The following is a 13,817-nucleotide window of genomic DNA, read 5'->3' as shown; positions in this document are numbered from 1 at the left end:
GATTGGTTTCTACTAGTCTCCTCTAAAACCTATATTGATGGTGGTGGTGGGGGTGGGGCATCTTTGTTTGTGTGATTATTAATGTATAAATTTGTAATTTAAAAATATTTTGAAAGATGAGTACAGAAATACATGTTTGTAGTTATACTGCAGTGTTGAAATATACATTAAGACTTAAAAGTTGTCATTTAATGTAAAAATTGATTTACACTACAATGTAAAACCAACCCTAATTTTATCTGTATTTCATAAGTGAATGAAATTATCATAACTTTTCTATTAGGTTACAAATGTTCATTTACCTTTAAATGGAAAATTGTCTGTAATGAACATTTAAACTTGACTCTTATCCATAGTAATCACGTCATAACAAAGAAGTGCATTTTAGTATCTCCAAGTCATTTTCTGATTAGTTCTTATCAACTTCAGAATATGGGCATGGCAATAATTTGGGTTCTAAGCATATTGAAGAGACACTAGGATTAAATATAGTACAAGGTGTTGGGGTTCAGATCCTGACTTGGTCACTAATTAGCTTTGTGAACTTTAGTAGAGTTGACATGAGATAGTTTGTGATGAGTGCTTTATCACTGTATCTGGCAAAATAAAGATTAATAAATATTTTTGTGATGATGATTTTATACTTTGAATCTATAATAGAATAGGATTCAGGAGATATGCTTGGGCATAGAGTTCACAAGCCCAGGTTTAGCCTACAGGCCTTTTAGAAGTTTAAACCTATGATTTTAAATATGATTCTGTACCACAATGCTCAAATACTTCCTCCTCATCAAAATTCCAGTTACATTGTAAGGCCCAATATCAGTCCTATTTGTGTTCTCCAATCTCAGAATTCTTGTATGCTAGTAAACCTAATCACTGTATTTATTCACTTCTCATTTCTGAGTCAGAATGTATCTATCTATATATATAAAAGCTTAAGTGACTGCTCGACCGTTCGACTGGTTGCTATGACACACACTGACCACCAGGGGGCAGACACTCAATGCACGAGCTGCCTCCTGGTGGTCGGTGCTCTCCCACAGTGGGACTGCTGCTCAGCTGACCAACGGGCACCAGATGCCCGGCTCACGGCTGGTGAGCACAGCTGCCGTGGCATGAGCCTCTCCAGCAGACACTCCCCCTGCATGCCTCTCCCCAGTCCAGACCGGGCCAGGATCAGGATCGGCATCAGGACTGACTGGGCACAAGACGGCGGCCGCTTGTTGGTCATGGGCGTGCTGATATCGCCCTAGGACAGGCACACAGAGACCGCAGTGGAGTGGCAGTGAGCCTACCAAGCGGCAGCAATGGCAGGCACAGTGGGGCCAGGATGAGCAGGATAGGCGCGACACCTGGCCTGGGCTCGGGCTCCTCCCTGGCCACCTGCCACTTCACACACTACTGCGTCCCTCGGGGGGATGTTGGACTGCCGGTTTCAGCCCAATCCCCTCAGGCCATGCGGAGGGATCCCACCAGTGCATGAATCCATGCACTGGGCCTCTAGTCCTATATAATAAAAGGCTAATATGCAAATTGTCCCCTCAACTGGGCGTTTGACCAGGGGGCAGGGCTGGCTGGCCAACCGCCTGCAGCCCCTCCCTCTGGCCAACCCTGCCCCCAATCAGCCCCCCAACCCAATGGGGCGGGGGGGGCGGGGCGGCCAGCCAACCTTCCACATCCCCTTCTCCTGGCGGCCCGGCCCAATCGGCCCCAATCAGGGCAGGCCAGCCAGACCCTACCTGTGCAGGAATTCATGCACTGGGCCTCTAGTCTTATAATGAATAACATCTTAAAATTAACATCTCTTTTTATATCATATTAGTATTGTGTGCTGATGGCATTGATAATAAGTAGGGTATATCAGACAAGGTGTCATAAAGGAAATAATATATGCAGTGGAGCTTGAAAGATGAGTTAGGTGTTCAGTAAATGGTGATGTCAGGAAGAACATTCCAAATACCAAAGAATGTGCCTTTAATCATCATGATGCTTTGGCTGGAACCCAGGAGATTCATACCAGGAGGTATTTCTCAGTTGTTTTGGAGATTGAGTAAACATATATAAAGCACTTAGAGAGGTACATAGTAAGTGCTACATAAGTGTTAACTCGTATTATTTCCTGATTTTCTTTATAGATAATCATGCATTTGTGAATTCCTAAAATATAGCTTTGATCTGCTTTTAGGGGGACTTTAGAACTTAATCATATTCTTTATTCTTTTGTGACTTCTTTCACTGAGCATCATGTTTATAAGATTTACGCACTTTGATGTATATAGCTTGGCTACTTTTTTACTGCTTATACAGTGTTCCATTGATTGAACATACCACTATTGGTTAAACCATTCTCGTGTTGATTGATGTATGCATTTATAGACACTGCTGTTAAGAACTTTCCTGTATGTCTCATGGCACAGAAATGCAAAAGCTTCGCTAGAGGCCTTACCTAGGAGTGGAATTTCTGGGTCACAGGATGGGCACATGTCCAACTTTACAGCTAGTATCAAACCTGCCAAATTTACATCATTCCATCAATTTGTAAGAGTCTCTTAGCGCCATCCATGTCCTTGCCAATATTTAGCATCAATTGTGTTATAGAGGTCTGTTTTGTGTTTTTTTTTTTTTTAGTAAGGAATGATGATTTTAATGAGCATCTTAAAAGAGCAATATCTCTAATTTGTTGTTAGGATTATTTTATTGTTATGATGTTGAATTCACCTGCCCACCCTATTCCTTTTATCTGGAGTTGAGCCTCAGATTAAACTGGACGGGATCACTATCCTGCTGTACCCATGTGAATTATGTATATTAACAAAATTGTCTAAGAGAGCTCGTTTTCCTTGAATAATTGAAGGACATAGTCTTTTACTTTGCCATCAGTTAAAATCTGTAGACTCTTTGAAAAATATAATCCTGTTTTTGTCTTCTTCTAGAATGTAAAAAAGTCATCTAACAGCCTAGAACTCAAGATGTTTACTCCTGAAGAATTCTTTAGAATTTTTAATAGATCCATCAATGCCTTCAAGGACTTGGAGATGGTGTCATCTAAAACTAGCGAATGTGTGTTTTCTTCAACATTAAGTCCTGACAATGGTAAGGCATATAAGATTTTCTAATTTAACTATAAAAGCAAGCTTGATTCTCATATGTGTAGGTAAGAACCTACCTCTGAATCAAATATATGTGTAGTTAGAGAAAGATGTATGTGTGTTTTGTCTAATATAAAAGCAAATGTCAAGCATAAAAGAAATGGTTATAGATTTGTTTTTTAAGCCAAAACAATTAATGATTGTCAGATTAAAGAATTGTGTGTGAATAAACAATGAACGAGATAGTCACTCATGTTTTTCTTATCTGCCATTTGCCAGTAATTTGCAATTATGTTATTCTTCACCTCCCATCTTCTTATGTCCCCATCTCAAATCTTTTCTAAAGGATCTAACTCTGAGGCATGAATTCTGGTCTTCACTAGTTACTCTCTCTTGAGACTCTTTCTCCCCAAACCCCTCCCAGGGTTCCTATAATACAAAATCTTAATTACAGTGCTTTTCTTTTAAATGGCCAATTATGAACAATTTGTAATTTTACATTTATCGGCCTGTATAGACAATGAATCTTTGTTCTATAAGGTGACTGGTGAACTTCTTAATAAAAATAGAACAGCAAGAACCAGGATGAAATAAATAGGATATGAATCATCGAGATTTGGGAAGTAGACCTGAAAAATACTCTGGTATTGCACTCGGCCTTTTGGGGACTCTGTAATTTATGTAAATCACCGTGCAACACTGACACATTATTGCTTTCTATTTAGATTCCAGAGTCAGTGTCACAAAACCATTTATGTTACCCCCTGTTGCAGCCAACTCCCTTAGGAATGACAGCAGTAGCAGTAATAGTAAGTACATGTATCTGATTTAATGCATGCATGGCTCCAATTAGCACCTCTGGGAGTATTGCATGGGCTTTAAAGGAAATTCTGCAATTATTGCTGTGAATACTGTTCCATTACTGTTCTTCCTATTATGGTCTTCCTGAGATTTAAGGACTAGACTTGTAGAATTGGGTTTCCCTACAGTTGGAGATGACAATGAGAGAATTGGGCCAATAATTTTTTTGCTAAGATTATTTTAAATAAGGCATGAAATTACTTTTATAAATATGATTTAAGCTTTTTTCATTGTTGACTTAAAACTTATTCCGTGTAGAATTTGCCTGAGTTTTACAACAGAAAGTACAAATGCTAGTTGTGTGGAATTCCAAGGATATTTTCAGTTTTGTATATATCACTATTTACTATTATGTGTGTGGAAATTTGATGATTTTGTTATTTCACTATAAAATTATATGTTAGAAGAGAATATGCTTTCTCCCCTGCAATTCCTGTCCTCTTTGACCAAGAACTTAGTTTCCTGGAAGTCTAATATCCTCTTTTTAAATCTTGGCAAAGATCATTAGATTTACTAAATATTTTGACCCTCAAGTCTCATGTAAGAGGAAAAAAATCATCCTGTGATCTTAGCTAAGAAAGTTATCCCTTAAGATTCATTAATAGGGCACTGTCATATGTGTAGGGACATAGAAGACCCATCTATAAAAAGAAGTAATCCATTAATTACAAATCCACAATAGCAAGTATACATTCATAAATTTTTAAAAAGACCCTCTAATATCCAATTTGTTTTTGAATTTTTGCCACCAAGTTGAGATGAGGCTATTGATAGCCTTTATTCTTCTTAAAGTGACTATTTATGCATTTCACTGCAGAAATATTAATGTGTTTGATTACAAGTTGCTACCCAGACCTCTCTGAGGAAATAATATAATACACAGTATATGCAGGGCAGAATCCAAAACCTAAAATTCTGAATTACAGGATACTTCAGATCTGGAAAGTTTTGTAAAGGGATTGTATGTGTGTTAGTCAATTAAGGTCTTTCCTACTAATTATTGATTTTATTAATCTTTTCAAAGAAGCAATTTTTGGCATCTTAAATTATATTTATGTATATTTCATTGATTTCTAATCCTTATTATTTCCTTCATTCTGCTATGGGTTTAATTTGCTTCACTTGTTCTAGCTTCTTAATGTCTCAAGGTGGAAAAATTAGATTGCTGACTTTAAAATCATTCTTCTTTTCTAATAAAAGCACCTTAAAGATATGTCTTTGTAAGCAGCTTTAGATGCACCCCACACATTTTGATATGCTCTGTTTCCACTGTCATTTCTTTAACAATATTTTAAATTCTCCTTGCTATTTCCTCTGATTCACGTGTTGTTTGAAGTCTAAAAATGGATTTTCTCTAGATGTCTTATTGTTACTGGTTTCTAAATTAATTCTATTGTTGGAGAACATGCATTGTATATTTTGAAATTTGACTATGTCTATTATTCAGATATGATGTGTAGCATTCTCAAATTTAATCAGAGTGGTTGATAGTGTTATTCAGATTTTTTATATCATTATTTGTCTAACTTTTGTCATTTACTGAGAGAAGGGAATTAAAAAAATCTTTCATTGTAGATTTGGCATTTTCTTTTTTTTTAAAGCATATCTCTGGTAGACAGGATATAGTTGGGCCTTGCTATTTTATCTAGTTTTTCTGACATTTAAAGTTTTTTCATTCATTTATTTATATTTGATACAACTATTGGTATGGTTGGGTATGGGTTTACTATTCTTGTTATGTTTCCTGTTTGCCCTTTTTATTGATCCTCTGTCCTTCCTTTCCAGCTCTCTTTTAGGTTCAAGTGTGTGTGTGTGTGTGTGTGTGTGTGTGTGTGTGTGTGTGTGTGTGTGTGTATTCATTGTATTTTAATTAATCTGTTCTGAGTAGCACTATAAAATCTCCCACTGTCCTTGTCCATCCCACTGAGATATCCTGTGTCCATTCTATATATACTACCTGCTTTTTAAGTCAGTAGCCAGAAAATCTCTCCATTCTTGCTCATCAGAACTGTTCAGGTCTCTGATAAACTCATAGCTTCCCAGGCATCATTCAGTGTATCGGCAGGCTCTGTGAGGTCTCTCCCTGTGCATGTGCAGCCTATTATTTGACCGATGGCTTAAGCAGAATCTCCTGGAGATTTCTGGCACTCCTCTGCTCAGCTCCTTTCCTGCAACTCACCCTGCTCCACAAACTCCAGCCAGATCAGCAACCCTGAACTTCAGTCTGAATCCCTGTCTCAGTGAAAATTCTGAGTCCCACTTGGGTTCTGTCTTCCATGCCTCGGTGCCTCCCAGCCAGAAAATCAGGACCATTTGGGTTTCACCATGTGTGTTTTTGCTCTTTCTTGTGCGGCCTGTTGGCTAATGTCTGAAACAGTTGCCTGAGATAATTTGTCTAGTATAGTAATTCTTTAGCTTGGGAAGGCTAATCTGCTACCATCATGGTTGGAAGCAAAAGTCTTTTCTACTTACTTTAGATGACAAACTGAATGCAGAACACCCATTCAGTCCTATGCTTCTGAGTCTGAAAGTGCTTTTTAAATTGCAAAATGAATGGCCAGTCCTTTTGTTTGTTTATTTTGCTTTCTTTTTTCTTCCTTTTTATAAAAAGTATGGGTCTTACATAATAAGCAGCTTTTGGCCGCGTGATGTCACTCACAAATGGAACACTTAGGTACCCATGCACAAGACCAGCACTTAGGGAGCTTGCATTCTCATAAGAAAAACAGACATAAATGAAATACTTAGAATTTTGTCATACATATCAAATATACAGTTGACCCTTGAACAACACAGATTTGAAGTATGCAGATCCACATACAGTATCCATGGATTTTTTTCCCCAATAAATACTTGTACTCTTTTTGATCTGCAGTTGGGAGTTCATGGATGGGAAGGTAAACTGTATGAACGGATCTATGCCATTTTACATAGGGGACTTGCACATCCCCAGATTTGTGTATCCACAGGGAGTCCTAGAACCCCTCCCCGTTGACCTGTCCCCCTTGGATACCAAGGAGACTTAAGTTTTGGGGGAATCAAAAGTTATACTCGGATTTTCGACTGCCTGAGGGGTTGGTTCCCCTAACTCCCGCATTCAAGGGCCAACTTTATATTATAATAGATATAATAATAGACATATGTAACTGTTTTAGTCATAGCATAAAGGAGGAAAGACTGTTTTGGAAATAAGGTCAGGGAAATATGGCGAAAGCATGTTAGTTTTCAGAGATGACAACCAAAATGTGACCGTGCTAAGCAGAGGACTGGGCCATATGAAGGAGTAGTCCAGAGATGTGTGTGTCCTCTCAGTAGCTTGTAAAGGTGATCCAAGTTATCCAAAGGAGTTGTATTTTCAAAGTCATAGTAACATCTTTGTACCAGGCTAAAAGGATATCTAAAAATGTTTGAGATCCTTGCAGACAGTATTTAAGTGATGTAGAAAGATATCCTTGCTTTGACATTACCATATCCATCTTCTTCAAGAAATACAGTCTCAAGTCAGACTGCCTTGGGGTTATATGCCAGCCCCTGCCTGGCTGTGTGACCTTGGCCAGGTACTTAATCCCTCTGGACTCCCCAGTGAAATGGAGCATAATGCATCCTTCATAGGGTTTCTGTGAATTTCAAATGTCAGCACACATATACTTGGAGCCATGTCTGACGTGTAGTATGTGTTCATCGTTAATTATTAGAACAACTGGACGCACTGAGGCTGTGGGTCAGTGATTGGAAAGCCCGCGAGCTTTGGGTCTGAACCCAGGAGCAGCACCGCGTAGCATGTTTGCTAAGCACCGAGAGATCCCTGTTCATAGGCGTGGTACTTACAGACTCACTCCAAAAAGGCGCTCCACAAATTCGAAGCATACTTTTTGTGTTGTGTATTTGTACAGATGTGTTGGGTATTATTAGTCAAACCAAACAAGTCAGTTCCCACGAATTTTGGACAGTGGAAAGTTTTTGTAATACTGAGATACAGTTAATATGTTAACCACCCAGGAATTTGGGATTACTCAGATCCTATCCAGATGAGCTCCCTCACTCCATACGGTTTCTTTGAGCAACCTAAAAGCAAAGCTGTGTTACTGGCTTGGGCCTTGGCCCCAAGCACCCTTACGTAGGCCTTGAGGAGCCTGATTCAAATGTTACTGATCCTTGGAAAGCAGCAGGAGCAAGTGTCGGGAGTCAGGCCTTAGAAGTACAAGCAAGCCTTTTCTGATAACATTTTTTTTTCTCCCTGCATGAGATATGGCACTATCACTAGAGAGAACCAAAGGCTTGGATATTAAGCTACATGAATTAACAGAAGCAATCACAAAATTGAGGAAACCTTGACCTCTAGACCTCTATGGGAGGTGAAGCTCAGTTCCCGTGGTCCCATTCCCTCCCAGTCTTAACCAGGCTGCTGCTGGAGGGATAGGCAGTTTTCAGGGCTTTGCTGAGGGCCAGAGTCCCAGGGTAGGACTTTCCAAGTGGTTAAACAGCTACAGTACTCAGAGAGAGAAGTACGATTTCCTTGTTAGGTTTCCTTGTTAGCGCTTTGTTAGGAACACCTGCCTTAGGGGCTTGTCCTTCTACCTGAGAAAGATTTTAAGTGGGGAATCCCAGAAGACCTCACTCTCTAGTAAGTTCCTTATGCTTTTTTGCTAGTGGGTATGGTCTCTGCTCTGGTCTGAATGGTGCAGTTCACGATTTGGCCTTTGGATAAAACAGGGCAAACGGTATTCAGCTGCCTTGATTCCAGGGCATGTGGCTGCCCAAATGTAGCTCATGGCATTCTACATAGCACCATCCTAGCTCATTGGTTTTCCATGGGAACGGGGGGCGGGGGGGGTGGTGGGGGCGGCAAAGGTCAACAGCTTCCTTTATTCTCACTTTAGACATTGGTCAGGGCTCCTCAAGGAGGTGACCGGTCAAATTTATCAAAATTACACCCCAGTATTGAGTGTGGGTCACAGCAGGTTGACTGGTAAGGAAAATTCAAACACGTTACTGGAGCACACACACAGAGTTTAATCATTTATAGACAGTAAAATAAAATTCCTAAAATGATAGGAATTGCATGTAAAATTCTGAACCCATTTTCTTTTAGGAAACACTTTTATAAATGGTGGTTAAATCCCAAATTAGTGCACATAACCCTTAAAGTAACTAGTATTGTAATAATAGTAACACTTCAGTTATACCAAATCCCATTTTTTTACCTCAGACTTATTTTGGTGAGGGAATTCATGTTGAGCTCCAATTTAAGATGCCTAAACTGTATTTCCCATGGGGATTGTAGGATGTGGGCTGGACCAGAAAAACTGCTAATCAAGTCTTAAGGAAGCGATTCATTGTTATGTGAATGGAAGACCCTACTTTCCTACCCAGTCCCACTGTCCCTTATACTACATTCCCACCACCACTCACTGCCCCCAACACACACACACACACACACACACACACACACACACACACACATCCTATTACCAGAGCCTCTTTGGAAGCAGGAATCATAAATTTGGCAAATTTTCTACTTTCACTTTATAAATGATGGGAAAATAGGCAATTCCTGTTCTCACTAGAGTAGATAAGATTTGTTTCTTACCTCTCAAGTTAAATTTATGAGTTTATTTTTTCCTAAATATTGCTAAATCTACAGTGATTCAGTTCTTTTGTATTATGTTCTATATTTAGGTACTTTATATGTTAAATAGGTGAGTGTAGGGGCTGACAGTAACTCAGATAACATGGTAAAATATCATAGCCCAAAGCAGTTGCTTTATCTTGGATTAGTTTACATTTTGATCAATCATTGAAACTGTATAATTTCCAAACTTATTGCATCTTTAAAAGAAAACTGAGATTTTTAACTTCCAAAATGGCACATGTCAGTGTTTCCAAACAACAAAGCTGTTCCCTGTCAAGAAACAGAGAAAACTCTGTCCAAATGTTAAGCTTTGTGCTGGGAGGTAGAGACCCTTGTGGGAGAAGTGTTTTGTTGAAGTTATGAATCATCCTGCTTCTATTGGAAGAGCAAAGCAGGAACAAGGAAGGTGTTCCATGCTAACATATGTCTTCTCTCTCACTAAGTTATTATTTAGAGTAAGCAATGGGAGACACTGGTGCTTTCGGCCGTTTGTTAATGTTCAATAGTGTCAGGCTTTTCAAAATAAGAATTCTGAGAAATCACGCCTTAGCGGGTAGAGGTGGGGAACATCTGGCCTTTGGGCCATAGAAGGCCTGCAAAATCATCTGGTCCGGCCCTGCCCAGGCCTTAGGGGTGAGTTAATGAAATGTTTGACCAGATAGAGCAGGCTAATTTTTAGGTGATAAATTTATATGGCCCGCAAATGATGTTATAAATATCTAAATGGCCCTTGGCAGAAACAAGGTTTCCCGTCCCTGCTTTAGCCCATAGCACAGTGTCAGTTCCCACCTGGCATCCAGTAACTGTGTGTTGAAGATGCAATGAGAGACAGCGTGATTCTAAGCGTACGGTACTGAAAACTAATCTAACCACAATGCATGCAGAATGACAGGGCTTGCAGACCTTGATCTGGATTACAAAATGTCATCTTTACAAAATTGCTTGGGTAGATATCAAGAATGAGAAAGTGAAAGATATTAGAAAATAAAGCCACAGAAGATGGATTTGCTTGGTAGTACAAATCACCCTCCCACCCCCAAACCCAGGAACACATCCCGTCTGCATCCCCTATGCATCTACATCAACCAAGTCAAATTTCCTTTTGTCTGTGGGTTTTTCTCCTTTTCAATTTATTTACCTTTTGGAGACTGCATGGATTTATATTGCCACTCCCAAACAATACTCAGCAGAAAAACCATGGTTTAAATATTTTAAACAGAGAGAGGTCAAGAGCGTGTTACAGAAACAGGTGGGAACTGCCAGAGCGATAGAGCAGAACCCCAGCATGGAGATGCTGTGTTCACCACTGTGCTATTTAAATTACAGGGAAGGCCTTGAATTCCATTGGAGACTCCAAGCTGCAATGGGCAGCCATGACGTTGCCAGCATTCCTCTCTCTTTTAGTTGGCTTTGGTTTTGGAGCCTTATACTGGAAGGTAAGTGTTGCTTTTGTTTTTCTTGATCAGAAACTTTCTGAACTTTATATAGTTACGACTTCTTATTGTAGTTACATAAGTGATTAACAAAGTGCCCTTTTCTGAGAAAGGATCTCACCACAAAAATGATAAAATAAATGAAGTTCAACCTTAACTTAGTTACAAGAAAATTAAAATCTTAGAAAGGTTTCTTCCCATTACCTATTATGCTTGGGAGATCACTCCTCTGGCTGAGAATGCAGACTGAAGAAATGCAACTGGTTTTAATAGCTTTAACTAAATATAAAATGAAAGGAGAATATGCTGAAAATCTTACAAAGCCAAACAGAAATGTCATTTGTATTATCTGCTAATTTGGATTTCTACTCCTTTGTTCTCTTCTTATTGAAGCCTGTCTAAAAGTTTAAAATGTGCTAAATCATTGTGACTCAGCTTTTTGAAATGTCTTTTGAATTTGATTACTGTTTAAATCTTTCAGTTTCTTTATTACATTTTTGCCTCCCATATTCTAAAAATGTTGAATCGATAATACCATGCATTTCTTATCATTTCTTAATGGAAAAATATTTTACATGCTGCATGCTGAAGACAACTGTTACTGGAGTTATTGACAAAAGATAAAGGTAGAGACCACTAACCTCTGAAATAGTATATTATGCACTGATATTTTTATGATATGTATCACTGTTCTTTTTCCAGAAGAAACAACCAAATCTTACAAGGGCAGTTGAAAATATACAGATTAATGAAGAGGATAATGAGATAAGGTATTTTGTTTTACTAAGTGCGTGCACCAGTAAGCTTGGCATTGGCATTTCATGTACCATACACATGCTCATAATACCTTTAAGAAGTGGGGTTCAGCCTAGCCGGTTTGGCTCTCTGGATAGAGCGCCGGCCTGGGGACTGAAGGGTCTCAAGTTCGATTCCGGTCAAGGGCATGTACCTGGGTTGCGGGCACATCCCCAGTGGGGGATGTGCAGGAGGCAGCTGATCGATGCTTCTCTTTCATCGATGTTTCTAACTCTCTATCCCTCTCCCTTCCTCTCTGTAAAAAATCAATAAAATAACGTTTTAAAAAAGAAGTGGTTCGCTCTTATAATAGCATCCCCCAGCCAGGGCCCTCCAAGACTTTGTCCACACTTCTAACCCCTCACTCCTTCTTCAAGCCCACATCTCCATTTAGCTGTAGAACACCTTCCCAACCCTTGGGTGTCAGAACTGGTCCTCTCTACTTTATTTCTTGCTCAGACTCCTGGTCATGGAGCTCGGTAGGCACGTTTGCTTATTCTTCTTTTCTACACTGTTACCAAGACATACTGATTCCTCTCTCAAATCTCTCACAAGCTTAGCTTTTTCTTTGGCCTTAGTGATTATCTTCATCCAAATCTTTACTATGTTTTGCCTGAGTTGCTGCCACAGAATGTTTCTTTTTCTTAGCCCCTCTAAACTCTACATTTGTCTCATTCTTCCTTAAATTTTGGCTCATAACATCACTTCCAAGTCAAGATACTTCGTTACTTTTCTCTTGCATACTTAATATGTTTGCCATCATTCTAGGTTTTAGAGCCCTTAACATTTCCCAACCTATTATTTTCTCCAAAGCCAAATATAAAAATTATTTTAAGATACCTTTCCATTTACTGTAGCTAACCCTGATCATTTGTTTATCTTATGCCATATTGCCCAATACTGATACTTTGATTTTATGTTCAGGTTTGATTTTCATTTGTCATGTTACTATCTCTCAAATCATGCCTGTATATACAGATTCACATGTTAAATACACATAAGCATTTTTAGTATGTGTATATGCATAGAGAATGTAAAAATCTACTTGGGAAACTGTATTGAGGCAGATAAATTCTTCCCTCATCCTTATAGTTATATTTATGAAGGTAAGCTTCCTACTCAACTTTGCAACCTTTTGTTACTGTGTTTACAAAAAAAAAAAAGACCTGCCTTTTAAAATGCTTAGATCATGTCAGAATTTCGTCCAAAAGCAAATAAGCATTTTTCTTGTTGTTTTTCAGTATGTTGCAAGAAAAAGAGAGAGAGTTTCAAGAAGTCTAATTGTGGCTTGTATCCACACTGTTACTTTCGTATATTGGTAAGTTTTTAGAATGCAAGCTGAAATATGTAAAAATTACACAGCCAAAATTTCGAAACAAAATGTATTGTCTCCCATTGAACTGATATCAGTATGTGGACTGAAAGGCTCTGTCATATTTGAACTGTACCTTTCAAATCCGTTGTTATTCTGAAGCTTTGAAAGGCAAAGCAGTGCTAGTCCTGGCCCATGGATTCATCTGGTATGGGAGATTGTAACAAGTCAACAGACAAGTGTTTACTATTTTCGAGGCCAGAAAATAAATTACACAAGGTAATAGAGTAAATTAGGACTAAAATAAAATATTATTAATAGAGGGAGAATAAATAAAATCAGTTTCAATTAGGTATAACTACTGTAATGATAGAAAAAGTATTTCATTTGTTAGATGCTGAAAAGAGCAAAAACTAAAAACATTTCCTTGCCATCTTAAGGAAAAAGAGAAGAGGTCAAAATATCTTACAGTCAGGAGAGGGGAATTGTCAAGGTGAAGTGCCACCTGCCACATGTCTGGTAATCATTGTGCCTCATCACAGTACAGAGTCCAGGTTGCGCTGAATATTAACCACTGACAGATACCCGCTGTGGCTGTGTAGGTCTGCAGAGGGCTGGGAGGCTGGGGAAGTGAGAAAACACGTCTGGAAGGCACTGGTGTTCAAACTCCAGACACTGTTGGGGGAGCCCCC

General features: G+C 38.9%; 1 protein-coding gene across 6 annotated transcripts in view; it reads left to right on the top strand.

The window, feature by feature from the left end:
* The window catches only part of KITLG (KIT ligand), a 92,689-nt gene that overhangs the window by 64,953 nt on the left and 13,919 nt on the right, over positions 1–13,817 (top strand). For 3 of the 6 annotated variants that reach the window (XM_059683744.1, XM_059683746.1, XM_059683747.1), the window contains 4 exons: positions 2,937–3,096; positions 3,818–3,901; positions 10,912–11,021; positions 13,055–13,131. In XM_059683744.1, the coding sequence (XP_059539727.1) occupies positions 2,937–3,096; positions 3,818–3,901; positions 10,912–11,021; positions 13,055–13,131 (431 nt within the window). Of the gene's footprint in view, positions 1–2,936; positions 3,097–3,817; positions 3,902–10,911; positions 11,022–11,720; positions 11,789–13,054; positions 13,132–13,817 lie in introns of all 6 variants that reach the window. The other 3 variants (XM_059683748.1, XM_059683749.1, XM_059683745.1) reach the window with 3 other exon arrangements.

This window comes from Myotis daubentonii, chromosome 2 (genome assembly GCF_963259705.1).
Source record: "Myotis daubentonii chromosome 2, mMyoDau2.1, whole genome shotgun sequence".
NCBI lineage: Eukaryota > Metazoa > Chordata > Mammalia > Chiroptera > Vespertilionidae > Myotis > Myotis daubentonii.
This window is presented reverse-complemented; position numbering and strand designations above follow the sequence as displayed.